The sequence below is a fragment of the Phyllostomus hastatus genome, unplaced genomic scaffold (genome assembly GCF_019186645.2).
Source record: "Phyllostomus hastatus isolate PE091 unplaced genomic scaffold, TTU_PhHast_1.1 phas_scaffold_585, whole genome shotgun sequence".
NCBI lineage: Eukaryota > Metazoa > Chordata > Mammalia > Chiroptera > Phyllostomidae > Phyllostomus > Phyllostomus hastatus.
The window spans coordinates 20,651,979-20,668,234 of record NW_025334037.1 but is presented as its reverse complement, the minus strand read 5'-3'; the positions used below and the strand labels follow the sequence as shown (position 1 = coordinate 20,668,234).

General features: G+C 46.3%; 1 protein-coding gene across 1 annotated transcript in view; it reads left to right on the top strand.

Moving 5' to 3' along the window:
- PAMR1 (peptidase domain containing associated with muscle regeneration 1) overlaps nt 1-16,256 on the top strand; it is a 63,773-nt gene that overhangs the window by 16,368 nt on the left and 31,149 nt on the right. The window contains exons 2-3 of the mRNA XM_045825383.1: nt 320-496; nt 5,721-5,849. Of these exons, the coding sequence (XP_045681339.1) occupies nt 320-496; nt 5,721-5,849 (306 nt within the window). The remainder of the gene's footprint in view (nt 1-319; nt 497-5,720; nt 5,850-16,256) is intronic.

Below are 16,256 nucleotides of genomic sequence, written 5' to 3'. Positions count from 1 at the left end.
ATATGTGTGTATGTGAGTCAGTCCACTTAGATGATATATTTATAAAACATGATTTCTTTTTTCATTATAAGATAAAAATGAATAGCTGTTCTACCAAATTTTGTTTATGAAGCAATGGATAGTGTGGAATGCCCTTTGAGATAAACTACCTCACTTTGGAGGCACTGGCCTAGAAGAATGCAATGATCTTCTCTGTCATTTAGGGAGGGTGACACCCTCTGTCATTTGTAGGGCAAAGTTGCTTTTTAGTAGTAGAGTACTTACGGGTCTTACCCCTTCTTGCAGGACCTTTGTCCTTACCTGCTGATTTCTGTTTCAGAGTACACAGTCATCAATGAAGCCTGCCCTGGAGCCGAGTGGAACATCATGTGTCGGGAGTGCTGTGAATATGATCAGATCGAGTGCGTCTGCCCTGGAAAGAAGGAAGTCGTGGGTTATACCATCCCTTGCTGCAGGAACGAGGACAACGAGTGTGACTCATGCTTGATTCACCCAGGTGAGTGTCGAATGGGAGACCTCAGGTTACCTTGTGTTTTCTGAGGTCATGAATGGGACCAGGCTGAACACTTGAATTCTGGCAGGCAGCCATCAGGAGGCCGTGATGCTGTGATTGTTAAGAGTGGCATAATTCAGCTCTTTTTAACTGGAGGAACTGGAGGAGTTAATACCCTGTATGGTGTTAAACTTGTAAAGCTGTGAATTCATTCACTCATTCTTTCATTGAACAAACAGACTGATATCAAACTATACTACAAGGCTATAGTCATCAAAACAGCATGGCACTGGCATAGAGACAGACATAGAGATCAATGGAACAGAATAGTGAGCTTGGGTTAAACCCATACCTTTATGGTAATTAGTATTTGACAGAGGAGGCAAGAACAAATAATGGGGTAAAGACAGTATGTTCAATAAATGATGTTGGGAAAATTGGGCAGATATGTGCAAAAAAATGAAACTAGACCACCCCCTCATACCACCCCCTTATAACTAAAAATGTATTAAAAACTTAAAATGTAAGGCTCAAAACCATAACAACCCTAGAAGAAAACAAAGGAAGTAAAATTTCCTTGGGTAAGAGAAACAAAGGAAAAAAAACAAATGGGACTACATCAAGCTAAAAGATGTTTGTACTGCCAAGGAAACCATCAACAAAATAAAAAGACAACTCACAGAATGGGAGAACATATTTTCAATCATGTATCTGATAAGGGGTTAATATCCAAAATTTATAAAGAACTCAACTCACCCTGGCTGGCGTAGCTCAGTGGATTGAGTGTGGGCTGCGAACCAAAGTGTTGCAGGTTCAATTCCCAGTCAGGGTACATGCCTGGGTTGCAGGCCATGACCCCTAGCAACTGCACATTGATGTTCTCTCTCTCTCTCTCTCTTTCTCCCTCCCTTCCCTCTCTAAAAATAAATAAATGAAATCTTTAAAAAATTTAAAAAAGAACTCAACTCAACACCAAAAAATGAAACAATCCAATTAAAAAATGGGCAGAGGACCCAAGTGGTGATGTGGGGTGGCATAAGGGGACTAAGTGGTAATGGAAAAAATGCAACAAAAAAGAAAGAAATTATGAAACAAGCTGGAACAAAGACAAAAAAACAAAAACAAAAAAGAAACAAAAAAGGACCCAAGTTGACATTTCTCCAAAAAAGACATACAGATGACCAGCTGACATGTGAAAAGATGCCAAACATTACTCATCATCAGAGAAATGCAAATTAAACGCCAATGAGATGCTACCTCACACATGTCAGAATAGCTAGCCTCAATAAATCAACAGAGAACAAATGCTGGTGAGGATGTGGAGGAAGGGGAACCTTCGTGCACTGTTGGTGGGAATGCAGATTGGTGCAGCCACTGTGGAAAACAGCATGGAGTTTCCTCAAAAAATTAAAAATGGAACTGTCTTATGACCCAGTGATTCCACTTCTGGGAATACATCTGAAGAAACTGGAAACACTGATTGGAAAGAACATGTGCACCCATATGTTTATTGCAGTGTTACCTACAATAGCCAAGACTTGGAGCAGCCCAAGTGCCCATCAGTAAATGAGTGGATAAAAAAACTGTGGTACATTTACACAATGGAATACTAGGTGGCTATAAAAAAAGAAGGAAATCTTATCTCTTGTGACAGCATGGATGGATCAGGAAAGTAATACGCTCGGTGAAATAAGCCAGTCAGAGAAAGACAAGTACCATCTTATCTCACTTACATGTGGCATCTAATTAACAAAATAAACAAGCAAATAGAATAGAAACATACTCATAGATATGGAGAACAGAATGACAGTACTAGGGAAAGGGAGATTGGGAGGCTTGGAGAAAAAGGTGAAGGGATTAAGCATGAAAAAAAAAACCCCTCAAAACTCATAGACACAGACAATAGTAGGGTGATTACCAGAGGGAATCATAAGATGCTTCCTGCTGTTCTTGAGCGTTTTCCACCTGAGATCTGGAGGCAGCCATTTCTCCAAAGAACTCTGGTCTGAGAACTCGGTCTGGGCACGTGAGGTGTTCCTTGCTGTTGGATTGTCCTTGCTACCAGGTTCTTCTGTTTTTGTTTTCTTTTTACTGAGTGGAGCTAGAGAATATGTATTTTTTTAAAAAACTGAATTTGTTGATATCCAAGTTCAAATTTAATTATATAAGGTTGTTTACTTCTTTGATTTTAGATTTGTATATCTTTTCTCCCATGGTGCACGTCCTGTTTTCTAATAATACTAAGCTAATCACTTATTTTCTTCATCTTATATTAGAGCATAATATAATTGTGCAAAATAACAAGAGCCCTCTAAGCCCTATAAGACTAACAATAAGACCACTGAATGAAGTTATGGTTTCTTTGTGGTTTTTATTGACCTTAGAGTATATCCCACTAGAAATATACAAAGTGCTATGATTTCAAGCCGATCAATACACAGGCATACCTTCTTTTATTGAATTTTGCTTTACTGCACTTCATAAATGTTGCATTTTTTTTACAAATTGAAGGCAAAACCCTCCACCAGCAAAAAGCTTATAACCCACTTTATTGTGGTGGTCTGGAACCAAACCTGCAATATCTCCGAGGTGTGTCTGTAGTTCTTTTCTCTGTAACGTAAGTCACCTACTCGATATACAGATAGATTTATTATTTCCATCTGTTTTCTATTTTTACAGTACAAGCCAACATATACGTATACAGGTATACATATATTATACATTTACGTATCTATTTCCTTCTTTCACGAAGGATAGCATACAATAAATAGTGCTAACTTTAACCTGGCTTTTTGATCTTAACAATATATGCTAGAAAAAAGAAAATGAACTCATGGACATGGACAACAGTGTCGTGATTGCAGGGGACGTGGGTGGGTAGAAGTGGGAGAGGGTATGGGGGGATAAATGGTAATAAAAAAATACAATAAAATGAGCTGTTAAACAAAACAGTATGTGCAAGAGATCACTCACTGACAGTGTAAAGCCATCATCTTCATTTGTTTTTACAGTTACTCGTGACCATATTGCATGGATCGACATAGTTTATGAATATTTGGGTCATTTCCAGCCTTTTGCTAATGTCAGTCATGCCACAGTGAGTAGCCTGAGGCACATATCATTTAGTAATTTTGCAGTGTGTCTTTGGGGTAGATTCCTAGGAGAGGGCTTGCCAGGTCAAAGTGTGCCGATGCCATTTTGCCAGCCTTTGCCAAGTTTCCCTCCATGCCTTTGGCATTCACAGCAGCTGTGTATGAGGGGACTGTTTTCCCAGAGCCTTGCAACAGAGCGTGTGTCCTGTGGGATTTTGGCCAACCTCATGCATGAGAAATGGTATCTCAGTGCGGTTTGTGAAGTTTCTATCCTTTCTATCACTGTGAATGACAACGACCTTCTCTGCGCTGGTGTCCATGGTCGCAGGGAGGTCGGGGTCCAGCGGCGCAGTGGCAGGGATGTGAATGGTGGCTTCCAGAATGTCCAGCAGCACTGGGGCCCTTGTTTGCTGGACCAAGTTTGCTAGACATTTCTATGTGGCTCCAGGCTGGGTGGCTCTGAACTCGGTCCTCTGGCCCTTCTGGCAAATCTGTGAGTTACTCAGTGTCTTTTTGAATAGGGCCTCATTCATTTTAATCACCAGGCTGGTTTCTGTGGCTTGCACGTAGTGGCCTGGATGTTCCCGTGCCAAGAAAGTTGGCAGGATCATTGTGGTTATACTCTGGGCCCATTTGCCTCCTCAGTGGCACAGCGGGTAAGGGACGCAAAGAGGGACAAGTGGCACATGGGTGAAGAGGGCCTTTAGAAGGCACAGGGACCCCACTGGGACCCAGTAATGGGCCACATGAATTTGAGGCATCATATAAGCAACTCTTCTCTGGTGGGCGAAGGGCCTGGGAGAGGGAAGCAAAACCAGGCTGGTCTGTGAAGAGAGGGCCGCTAGTCTCTGTCCCACAGAAACCACACTGCAGATATTCCCATAGGCCCACAAGACCTAACCCCGGCCAGAAGCAAAGGAGTGTGCTATCAGAACAAGGAAACGCTGGCTATCTCAAACAGTGCAAAGCCTGCGGTAGCCATCCATCCACTCACCCATCCATCCACCTACCTGTTCATTCCCTCTAACAATATTTATTGAATACTTAGTATGTGGCAGATACTGGAGTAGTCACTGAGGAGATGGTATTGAACAGCATGAAGTCTGAGACTTTATTCTACTATAGGTAAGCAGATAATAGGCAATTAAAATTGAGCATAATACATGCAGCAATAGCGATATGCTCAGTGAAGGCGCGGAAAAGCATAATAATAACAATAGTTCATATTTTGGGGGTTCTTATTATGTGCCATGCCCTTTACAGGAATTCATTCAATTTTGGAAACAACCCCGCGGGGCAGGTACTGTTTTGAGCCCAGTGTCGCGGATGAGAACAGCTAGGGGCAACTGCTCGAGGACACGCGGCTGCGCAGAGCCGGGGCCAGCACCCAGCTGCCCGTGCTCGGCGGGTTGAACGACCTCCACCTTTCCTCACCATCCCCCCGCCCTCAAGGGGCCGTGTGTTAAAAATGAGCCCTGTCTGGGAACTGCTCAGCCGTCTCCGGCGTGGCCTGCTGCTGGGGGCAGCCTGACACCTTCCAGGTCGAGCCGCGTTAGACATTAGGGTGGTTTCCAACGGCAGGCTGTGATTATAGCAGCGCAGGACACAGAAGGATCTGCAACGAAATGGGGAGATATTTACTTTTATTATTAGATGAAAAACTAAGTTACAGAACCAGAATGTACAGTATATAGTATAAGCCTAATTTAAAAAAGAAAAGTATGTTTGTGTATATATAAAGACTGCGACCGGTTTTCTCCGGGTGATGCTGTTTTAGGTGGTTTTAACTTCATTCTTTCTGCTTTCTGAATAGCCTAAATATTCCACAATGAATCTGTCATACAATCAGAAAGAGAAAGAACACACGGTACTGACACATTCACAATGCCCTTTGCTGCAGATTGTTTCCTGCTACTTGAAGACATCAGCCCCCGACTAGAGAGAGGGTGCTCCCCACCCTCCTCACACCGAGGTCCGGTGACTCAGCATTTCCCGAGAACGGACGTCCGCACCTGTGCGGGTCCAGGAGCCCTTAGCGGACGCCAGGCCCTGGGAAGGTGCACAGTTTCTCTCCCCGGGAACTGATCATGCAGCCCGTGCTGACTCGAACACGTTTCTTCTTGGACATGTTTCAGGTTGTACCATCTTTGAAAACTGCAAGACCTGCCGCAACGGCTCGTGGGGGGGCACTCTGGACGACTTCTACGTGAAGGGGATCTACTGCGCCGAGTGCCGGGCCGGCTGGTACGGAGGAGACTGCATGCGTGAGTACGCTCCGAGGTCACTCCGCCTCTCCTCTCCAGTACACGCAGTTTCAGTGTCTCATCTTGCCGCAGACTGAGGTTTCTTTTGCTGGGGTGTGAGTTCTGGAAAGCCTGCGGCCTGGGGGCTTTGTAGGTAAGGCCATAAAAATCCCTCCCAAATACGTGCTTCTCCATCTGCTGGTTGTGGATTGTGGACATCTGCTTGGAATTGGCCACAGGAGGTTTGTATCAGCCCTTAAATCCCCCCCTTTTTCCTGAGCGAAGCCAAGGCACTCTGCACACAGCCAGCCTGCTGTCCATTCCAAAAGCTGCCCGCATTACCATCCATCAGCACACAGTGAATGAGGCATTAACTGTGCTCAGCCTGCAATGCATTTTAAATACGAATTTCTGTTAGTAAATTTTTAAATCCTGAGTTCAATTCCCAGGACCCACATCCGATTGTCAGCATGCCACTTGTCCCAGGAAAGGGGTTCCTCCCACCCTCAGGGTTCTACTTGATCTCCAAGGATTACTTCGTCTTTATTAGGGTTCCCCTATGAGTTTCGACCATCCTTGGAAAATGGAGTGGAAATGCCACCCCCCTCAGTCTGAGGTTCCCCTCTGCGGTGCTCTGATGGCGAACGTCCCCCTGAGGGTCTGGAGCTGGTGCAGTGTACCAACTGTTACTGTTTGTTAGGCCTAGTTCACATGCTCCCTGTTTGAGTCAGAAGCCCTCTGGATGGTCTTACTGTCTGAGCAATTCTATTCTTACAATGATATTCCCCGTTCGCAGAGATGGGGCTGGAGAGCGATTGGTGTTCTCCGTCTGATCCAACCATAGCAAAGCACCATGAATTTTAAGAGTCTTAGGGAAAGGGTGAGGTGTGTGGTCTGCAGCTGAGAAACTCGATTACAGCTGGAGGGGAAGGAGTGTGTTGGTGCTTCAAAGTGAGCCCGAGTTCGCATCTGTATTCTGTGTCCAGAATACAGATCCTGCATTTTGCCGTGTATAATGTGCACTTTTTTTTGCCCAAGTTTTCCAGGGAAAATAAAAACATGTATTATATATTGATAGTGCTAATTCTGTATCTATATAAATGCTTTTAATTCTTTCATTTATGCTTATGCATTAAAAGTCTAACTCTAGAAAGCAATAACAGCACCTGTATGCAAAACAGTATCCTGGAATACAACCATCTGGTTTGTTTCTAAATATAAATAAATAAATACTTGAACTAAAACATTAAAATGAAAGATGTTTTTTTTTCCTGAAAATTTGGGCCAAAAACATGAGTGTGCATTATACATGGCAAAATACGGTAATTTTTAAAGTGCTGGTCTCAGGTGCAGATTTAAAACATTAATGTCATTTTAGGTGGTTTATAGAAAATGGAATTTAGTACTTTGGTGGAGTATTTTCTAGGTAGATTAGCTGCGGGGTTTCACCCTGGTCTCTTTGGCAGCTGTTCTCCGGAGACATGGTGACACAGTGGTCAAGACCGCAGGCTGTGATGTAACATGGGTCTGGGTTAACGGTGGCCTTGCCAGCCACTTGCATGGTGACCATGGCTCTGTCTCTGAACCTTGCTGATCTCAGGATCCTTTGCTTCAAAATGGGAAGAATGCTATCTCTGTCATGGTGCAGTTTCTAGAATTAAAGGAGACGTGTGTGCAAAGCACTTAGTGCTTTGCCTGGCGTATAGGTCAAACTAATACAGTACTGATACCATTGTTATGCTATAGGCTCCTTAACTGATAAGCAGATAGGTGGTCCAGAAATAGAACCACTTAAGACAGCCATAATCAGAGCTATAAAGCACAGCTTTGGAGCTCACACTGACCATTGCAGTATATAAGACAACTTTGGGGATTCCTTCCTCTGGATATGGAGGGTGGAGAGGGCTATGTGATGGGATTGGAGCCACAGGCAGGAGTTGGATCGTGCATGGCCTTGTAGGTAGATAAAGTAGGTAAAGAGTTTAGATGTTATTCCGAGTGCGTGGGAAGCCAAGGAAAACTTGTGAACTGGGGTATGGCATAGGCAGCACCATAGATAAGGGAACTGTTAATCACAGGGAGTTGGGGGAGGGGAGGTTTTAGACAGGAGTGGATGCTTGAGCTATGCCTTTGCTCAGGTGTGAGCAAACCAGGGAAATACCTAAGTTGGTGCAATTCTAGATCTCTTGTTCTTAACCGCAGCACTATGAGACCTTCGCTTCAAAAGCTCTGTTTTCTCTGAAAAGTGGGAAGTGAGATCTCTGCTGAGTGCGGAGTGGAAGTGAGGCTGGAGGGAGAGTGCCAAAGGCTTGAAACAGCCATGTCAGGAATCAGGAAAGGCACCAGCTAGTGAGAAGTTAAAAAGCATGTCCAAGCAAGACTGAGGGCCCAGTTCAAGCTGGAACTTCTGTGTGGGTGACTCAGGCAGGGCAGGTGGGCAATGCTCTCCAGCAGTGTGGTAGCAGAGGTGAATTGAAGCAATCACTTGGTTGATCCAAGAGCTTGCTAAGACATGATTGTCCAGGCTGAGTAGGACATGAAACCAGAAACCAGTCTGGTAGAGAGAAAACAGGGATGAATGTCTCTGTGTGGTAGAAAAGTAGGCTTAGTGGTTATAAAGCGGTGGCACACAGAACTAGAAGGGGTATTGTGTCAGAGAACAGAATTTTCAAGTTGAAACTTTCAGGGGTGGTGATGATAATAAGTTCAGAAATTTTAGTCAGTTTTGGTGTGTAACAAGTGATCTCAAAAGGACAGACTTTTTTTTTTTTTTTTAATGTCATGAGTCTGTAGGTTGGCTGAGGTTCAGCTGATTTTAGCTGGGCTGACCTGGGTTGGAATCTCTGCCTCAGGGCCCAGGCCGAAGGGGCGGCAGCTGCTTTGGATGCATTCTTCCCGGGGCGGATTTGCAGAGGCACTAGAGGCCAAACCAGACACACAGGCATGTTGAGGGCCTTTGCCCACATCACATTCACTCATGTTCCAAAAGGACTCTACACATGCCTGAGCCCCAGATCAGTCCACTGGGGAAGTATACTCCATCCCAAGGAGCAGGGGTACAAATACTTCCTAAACAACACTCCGGTCCATCTGTGTGAGTAAGTGGTTTGTTTGGAGGACAGGGTAGAGAAGGAGAAGACTGTTTGCATGCAGGAGGCCAATGATAAATAGTAACAAGCACATGGTAACAAGACAGAAGGACCACAGTCGCTCAAAGAAATCCTGTGTGTGTGTTTCCAAAGAGCACCCATTGGCTGAACCTCAGTGTAAGAGTTGGCTTTCTACGACATCTGAGTGCTTGGACCAGTGATGCAGCACATGTGTCAGATTGAGGTTCTGTCAAGGACACCAAACTGGCTTATTGCTACAGGCTTTCATTCATTCATCTACCCATCCACTCAAAAAGTATTTCTTGAATGGGTGATCTTAGGTGCTGGACACACAGTGATAAGCAGGACAGATCCCTCCCATCTTGGAACCTGCAATGTAGACAGGAGAGACAAAAACAAAGAATTGGAGTATGGTCATCAATGCTGTGAAACAAACAGAATAATGGTCAAATTCTGTCTCTTGTGTTAGTTCAGTTTGCTTGTTCAATTCCACGATGTTTGCTCTGAAAGCCTCATTCCACACAGTGTGTGTTATCTGTCCACGGTCACAGCCTGCATGCACAGAGCATTTCTCTGCAGCACCGGGCTGCTCGCCAGGGGAAACAGTGAGCCCTCCATGCGTTTACACTCCATCTATGGAAACAGGGCTTAACCACAAGAAGACATCAATGTTATGACGTTATTAAGTTCTTATCACCTATACCTCATATTGGCATGAAATTAATGTGGGGGGAATTCAAAGGACAAAGTAATTTATTTCACTCTTCGTTGACTGTCTGCCTGGTGCTGGGTGCTGCCTGCCTGTATTAAGGGGACACCACACTTGAGTGGCCACCTATGGCTGTGGCACCGGGCTGGAGCTCTATGGCAGTGCAAGCATTTACCCAGTAGATGGCGCCCAAGTGATCCTTTCGGACCCTGTCATTCTGAAGGAGGGCTTCCGGCTGAACACCATCTGTAGGGGGTGGCATTTTTCTCTGTGTGCCATACAGAGCCTTAGAAGAACGGAGAAGTGACAGGCAAATTTCTGAAAGACTTTTATGTTTGAGTTATAGAGCATTCCCATAGAGCGCTGAGCAGATGTTACAGCACCTTTGTTCGCTCATGTCCTTTACAATGTTTGTGTAATTAGGATTAACCCAATTTATGACAAAGGACCTGAAGTCGCTGAGCCCGGGAGAAGACTCGCCCTGCCTAGGAAAGAATGGTTCAGTAAGCTCAGATTATCCAGGCTAGGGAAAGGAGCTGATTCTTGTCTTCTTTCCCCCAACTTTTTATTTTGAAAATTTTCAAATCTGCAGAGAGCTGAAAGAGTCGTCCATTCATATACCTTTCACCTGGATATACCAATGACCATTTTCCCACATTTGACTTTCTCTATTTTACTGCACTGCAGACGGATGAAGTATTTTCTCCCACATTTCATAACATTGTCACCATTTTCCTTGTCAATGCTAAGATTGTCCTAGACTGGGCCAGGGAAGCCCCTTCAAGCTGGCTTTGCTGCGTCATTCTTGAAGCGCACCCTGGCTTTCTGGTCCTGGAGCCAGCCATTTCTCCACGAGTCCTGGTTCCTTCCATGGGGAAGGGCATTTAGGACTGCAGTCTGCGTGCTCGCTCCAAGAGTGCCTGATATCTGCAGTCAAAATTAAGCTTCCTCTCAATGCTTCTCAAACTGGAAGATTGACTTCTTACGTGGAAAGACTCTGCTGACCCCCCAAGTGGGGTTTATTGAACTTGGCCCTCAGACTGAGTTCCGTAGCCTCCCAAGGGGATGAGCACGGGAGAGATCCAGAGTGGCTCAGTGCGCCACACTTCTTACTAGGGTCTGGGGATATAAGAAGGTTAGGAAATCAACCCAGATAATGGAGGATTTACAGGGGGAGATTATAGGCCCTTAATACATTTTATCTTCTTAGTCATATTTTGGATAGAGGCAGAAGAGCAGAGGACCTGGCTATAAGCCAGGCCCCAGCATGTTTGTGGGCTAGAATATCAGAGAGGAAGGTGACTTGTGAGGCTGGTCCTTGAGCCACAACCGTGTGTGTGTGTGTGTGTGTGTGAGAGAGAGAGAGAGAGAGAGAGAGAGAGAGAGAGAGAGAGAGAGCGAGAGCGAGCACTCTTAAAAAGCTGTGTGTATCGATTAGTGGAGCTGTCCTCCTGGGGAACCAGAGAATCGCTACTCCTTCCATGACTTTGGACAAAGTTATTCAATCTTTGTAAGTCTCAGCTCCCTCATTTACCAAATGGGGATACTAACAGTGGCCTTCAGGGGATTTTTGTGAGGGTTAAGTGAAGTATTATCTATAAATCCTTTCATATGCAGCCTGCTATGTAGTAAATACTCAATAAATGGGTCTGATATTCTTATTATTACTAAGCCAAGGCTGTAAAGGGAGCTCTTTTCTTCCTTCCTTCCTTCCTTCCTTCCTTCCTTCCTTCCTTCCTTCCTTCCTTTCTTCCTTCCTTCTTCTCTCCCCTCTCCCCCCTCTCCCCCCCTCTCCTTCCTTTCTCCCTTCCTTCCTTCCTTCCTTCCTTCCTTCCTTCCTTCCTTCCTTCCCTTCCTCTCCTTCCTTCCTTCCTTCCTTCCTTCCTTCCCTCCTTCCTTAAAATCATTGTAGGGCCAGGGAGGAAAAGTAATAAGAGAGGGTTCCCTAAGTGACAAGAAAATATATACCAGACATGAGGAGGTCATCATCCCAGAACAAGTATTGTATGGTAAATTGCATTTTATACGTTATGTGCTGGAGCTTTTTGACTCTAGGGAATTAATGTTTGACTCTTTGTGGAAGGTTTTATGCTGTCAAAGAACTCGTCATTCATTGCTCCACTTCTCCTTAGGGTGCAGGACAGGCCATTTGGTACAGAGGGGAGGGGCTTTGAAAATGGTTTGATTGGGCAGCTGTTTACTTTTATGTTGCATAACCATTTATTCAGTTAATTAACTGAGCACCTACTCAGTGCACATGAAGGTGTGAACTTAGCAGACAAGGTCCCAGTCTCACAGAACTGTGTCCTGGGGGAGGCAACCAATTACATAAAACAATCATTATAAAGCATCATATTGATTGGGATTATCAGCCACATCACAGAGTGAGCTCCGGAGTCACTCCTGGGCGTCTAATTGTTCCTGATGAAGACCTGCGCCCCTGATAAAAGCCATTGCCTAGCACTTATTATAAACTAGGCATTGTTCTATGTCCCTTAGTGCGCTAAGTTGTTGATTCTCACCACGGCCGTTTTACAGGTGAGGACACTCGGTCTCTCTCCGTGGTAGGTAACTCTCCTGCTGTCATGCAGCTTGTGAATGAGAGCTTTCTCTTCAGAAGCGGGGCCCCAGAGCCCAGCCTCTCACCCTCCACACTAAGTCACCTCCCTACACTAGGCACTGGAGGTTCCCCCTCTGTGAGCCTGTCTGAGGGCTTGCAGGTCGTGGTGGCAGGATGAACCCAGTCACGTGGAAGGTGCGAGCTTCCCTCCAGTTCCTGACCTGGTACATGGGTCCTTCCCACGTCATCATCAGCCTTTGTTCTGTCATCCTCGTCTGGGCTCCTGGGCCTCACGGGTTCAGAGCTCTAGCCAGTGACGTCATGATGCTCTCAGGCACCCTGGAGCCGTGGTCAGAACCTGCGCTGTCCCTGTCACTCTTGGGCCAAAACAGCGTCTCAGATCCAGACAAGACTCAAGAGAAGTAACACTGGTTTCCACTTATTGAGTAATTTTTATGTACCAGGCACTGTGTATCTGTCTTGTTTAATTCTTAGGACAAACAAATGAGAAAACAACAACAGCAGCGTGGTAGTGGGTGCTCCTGTTATTCTCATTACAACATGAGGAAGCCCCTGGGCTGAGAACAGCTGGGGAGCTGGGCTGCACGCACAGCTGGTAAAGGCCGACCTGAGGTTTGAACCAGTCTGGCTTTGCAAGCCGCCCCTGAACCGCAGAGTCCTGTCTGCCGAGTCATGTCTGAAGAAGCAAAGACAATGCAAATACCTCTCTGTGTCTGAATGGGTTTTTTAGTGCTTTTTTTCTTAACAAGAAAGATTCTTTTTCTTGACAGAGGGAAAAAAAACCCCAACTACTTCTTGGAAGTATGTTGTGTCTCTTTCCTGTCCCTCCCCCCCAACCACGCTGGAGATAACGAGACTTTTGTCTGAATCCTGGGGGTGTTCGTTTTTTGTTGGGAACCTTCCAGCTCTCTTACTAGTTCAGAAATTAATAAGATCTCCTTTCAGCTCTGTAGAAGCGTGGTCCATCCAGCGATCTCTCCTGCTTTGGGTTCGAGCAACAGGGAAGTGTGTGTAGGTGGGCTGGAGAGGAGTCCAGGATTTGGGAGACCAGGGGACAGTCTGGCCTTGTTGGCACATTCCCCTACATGCCAACACACACACACACACACACACACACACACACACACACACTCACTCCTCCTCCTCCTTCCTCTCCTTTCCCTCTTCCTCCTCCTCCCCTTCCTCCTTCCTCTCCTCCTCCCCCGCAACAAGACATTGTCAGGGAGTTGAGCACGTCTTCCGGGCCCATTGCCTGCCTGGCCTTTCAGACTCGGGACCACCTGCTTGGTTGGCCAGCAGTACTTCCTTGGCGGGGACACTCCGCTGTGTCCACTGTTCTGCCCTAGACAGAGAGGTGCAGTTAGCACCCTGCACCCCGGCCCGCCAACTCCCTTAGTGGGGACAGAAGTGGAAAGAGAGCTGAAGGAGCCCCTTGATGTGGGGTGGACGCGGAGCGGGGCTCCTTCCTCCTCTCCCCTGTGCCTAATACCCTCCCCCCAGGCACATTTCTGAGAAGTGGCCTCTTTGTCTCTGGTTGGTTGGAACTTGTCCCCTGTCTTAGCGCGGACTCTGCCCTCCCCTCCGAGTGAGAAAGAAAACATCGTGAAGCATAACAGAGAGGTTGCGTGTGTTTTGGAATCTTGGCTACTTCTGAAGGATAGCCCCCCGGGAACACAGGAGCAAGTGGTCCAGCATCTCACAGGGCCAGGGGCTGGCGTCTGGGTGGGGTTGGGGCATCCAGCCCTCCACAGGCTGCATGAGATCCAGGGACTGGCCAGTGTTTCGCTGGTCTTGCCAAGGAGACCTGACTGGGGACGGGCACCGGCTCCCCGGATAGAAGGAGAGGCCCAGGGACACTGCGGTCTGATTCTGGCTTCCGTATGCAGGGATGCAGCATTTGCTGTTGGTTCTGACTTGGGGTTCCTGCAGCTGGTTTGCTGTGGGAGCTGAGATTTAACACCTTGCTGGCTGGGAAGCTTCCTGTCCTGAGGGGTGGAGGCTGTGCAGGAAGATTTCTTTTTTGGTCCCTCACACTCGGCATACCATTTCCGTAGCTGGGCAGCAGATGGGCAGATGGGGGTGACGAGGAGCGCGAGGAGCGCGGGAAGAAGAAATGCGCTCTCCAAAAAAGTAGGGGCCATGGTAAAGGCTCAGTGTATCTTTTTTGGGGAGTAGGGCAGAAAAATCCTGCTGCTTCAAAATGAAGCGGGAGAGGGCCGGGTCAGAAAGCCCCAGAGACAATTTCAGGTACCAGCCGAGACCTAGCATTGGTCCTCGACAGACTCAAGTTCACATCCACGCTCTACCACCAGCTAACATGTACTGATTTTTCTGCTGAGGGCTTCCTGTGCATAATCTGATTCAAGTCTCACAAAACCGTATGAGGTAGGTGCCAGTTTACTCCCAGTTGACTGAAGGCCACTGAGGTACTGAGAGGTGCAGTAACTCGCCCCAGGCCACGCAACCAGAGAGGGTAAGGCTGAGTTTCAAACCAAGGGCAGTGGGATGCTGAGGACTCTGTTTTTAACCAAGGCTTTAGAGCTGAAAGAGTGATTCACAGTCTGACTTCCTGGCCTTCTGGCCTTGGGGAAGTCACGTAATTTCTCCCATCCTTAGTGTTCTGCCTCTGGGAAATGGGGAGATGAAAGTTGTTCTCCCTGGTTTCTCTTGGGGATTAAATTTGAAAATGTTTATTACTCTTCCAGCCGGTTCCTGGCCTCTCATGCTATCATCATTTATTCAATCTATGCTTACTTATGGAGCCCCTGTGATATGCCAGGTACCACCTAGGAGTACAAGCTAGAAAAGGGCCCAGCTCAGCCAAATGGAGCAAACAAATAAACTAAATAATTTCAAACAGTGATATGTATTGTGGAGAAAAATAAAATAATGACAGTGACTGTAGTGCATGCAGGGCCATTTTAGCTGGGTGGTCAAGGACGGTGTCTTTGAAGGAGTGGTAGTCGGGGTTCATTCCCAAAGGCAGGAGATGTCGAAGGAAACACACCTTCAAGGTGAAGGCCCAGAGTCGGGAACAGAGAGGAGGCCTGTGCAGCTGCAGCAGCGTGAGCACGGACGTGAGTGGCAGTGGGGACCGGTCAGAGGGTCAGTCTGGGCAGTCAGTGAGGGAAGGCCGTGAATGTTGTAGGAAGGTGTTTGCCTAGTGGACAGCCTTCAGAGGGTTGAAACGACAGTAATATGAGCTCAGTTGTTTGTTTAACAATTGGCTTTGGCTGCTCTGTGCAGAATCAGATGTTGGGGGACAAGGGTGGGTGCGAGGAAACCAGGGGGGAGGCTGAGATTGTAGACGGGGTGGAGGCCAGGCCTAGACATGAGCCCCCAATGGAAAGTGGTGGGAGACGCTTCCCACTGGTGGGCTGGTGGAGCAGGGTGGCAGCAATAGTAACAACCCTTTAAAGTAATGACGTGTGCAGCCTGGCAGTAGTTTTCACAAAGGTAACAGGCCTCAGGCCTCCCAGCTTGTCAAAGTCGAGTTTGGGCTCTTTTCCTAACACTATAGGAATATCACTGCCCTCATCTTGCCATGGAGCAGTGTCTGCTGATACTAATTTTTGTTAGCAATGGGAATTTATACTTTACGGGAGGGGCTTATTGAATATAATTGCATATCCACAGTTTATGTTGTCAAACTGGATTTCTGTATGGGACAGTGGTAAATAAACTTTTTCTGTAAAGAGGCAGATAATATTTTCATTTTTGTGGATCATATTGTCTCTCGTTACAACTACTCTGCTGTTATTAGCTGAAAAGCAACCATAGACAATGCAAAAAAAAATGAGTATGGCTCTGTCCAAATAAAAAATTATTTACAAAAACAGTCAATAGGTGGGTTTTGGCCCACAGATCATAGATTGCCAACTGTCATAGAAAATATCATTTATTTACATGACCCAGATACATTTTTTAAAATAAAACCAATTCTCGACATTTCCCCCAAACTCCTTTGTAGAACTAGGGTGCATCTTACACACCTACACTTCAGCATAAATTACATCAAATTTGATATG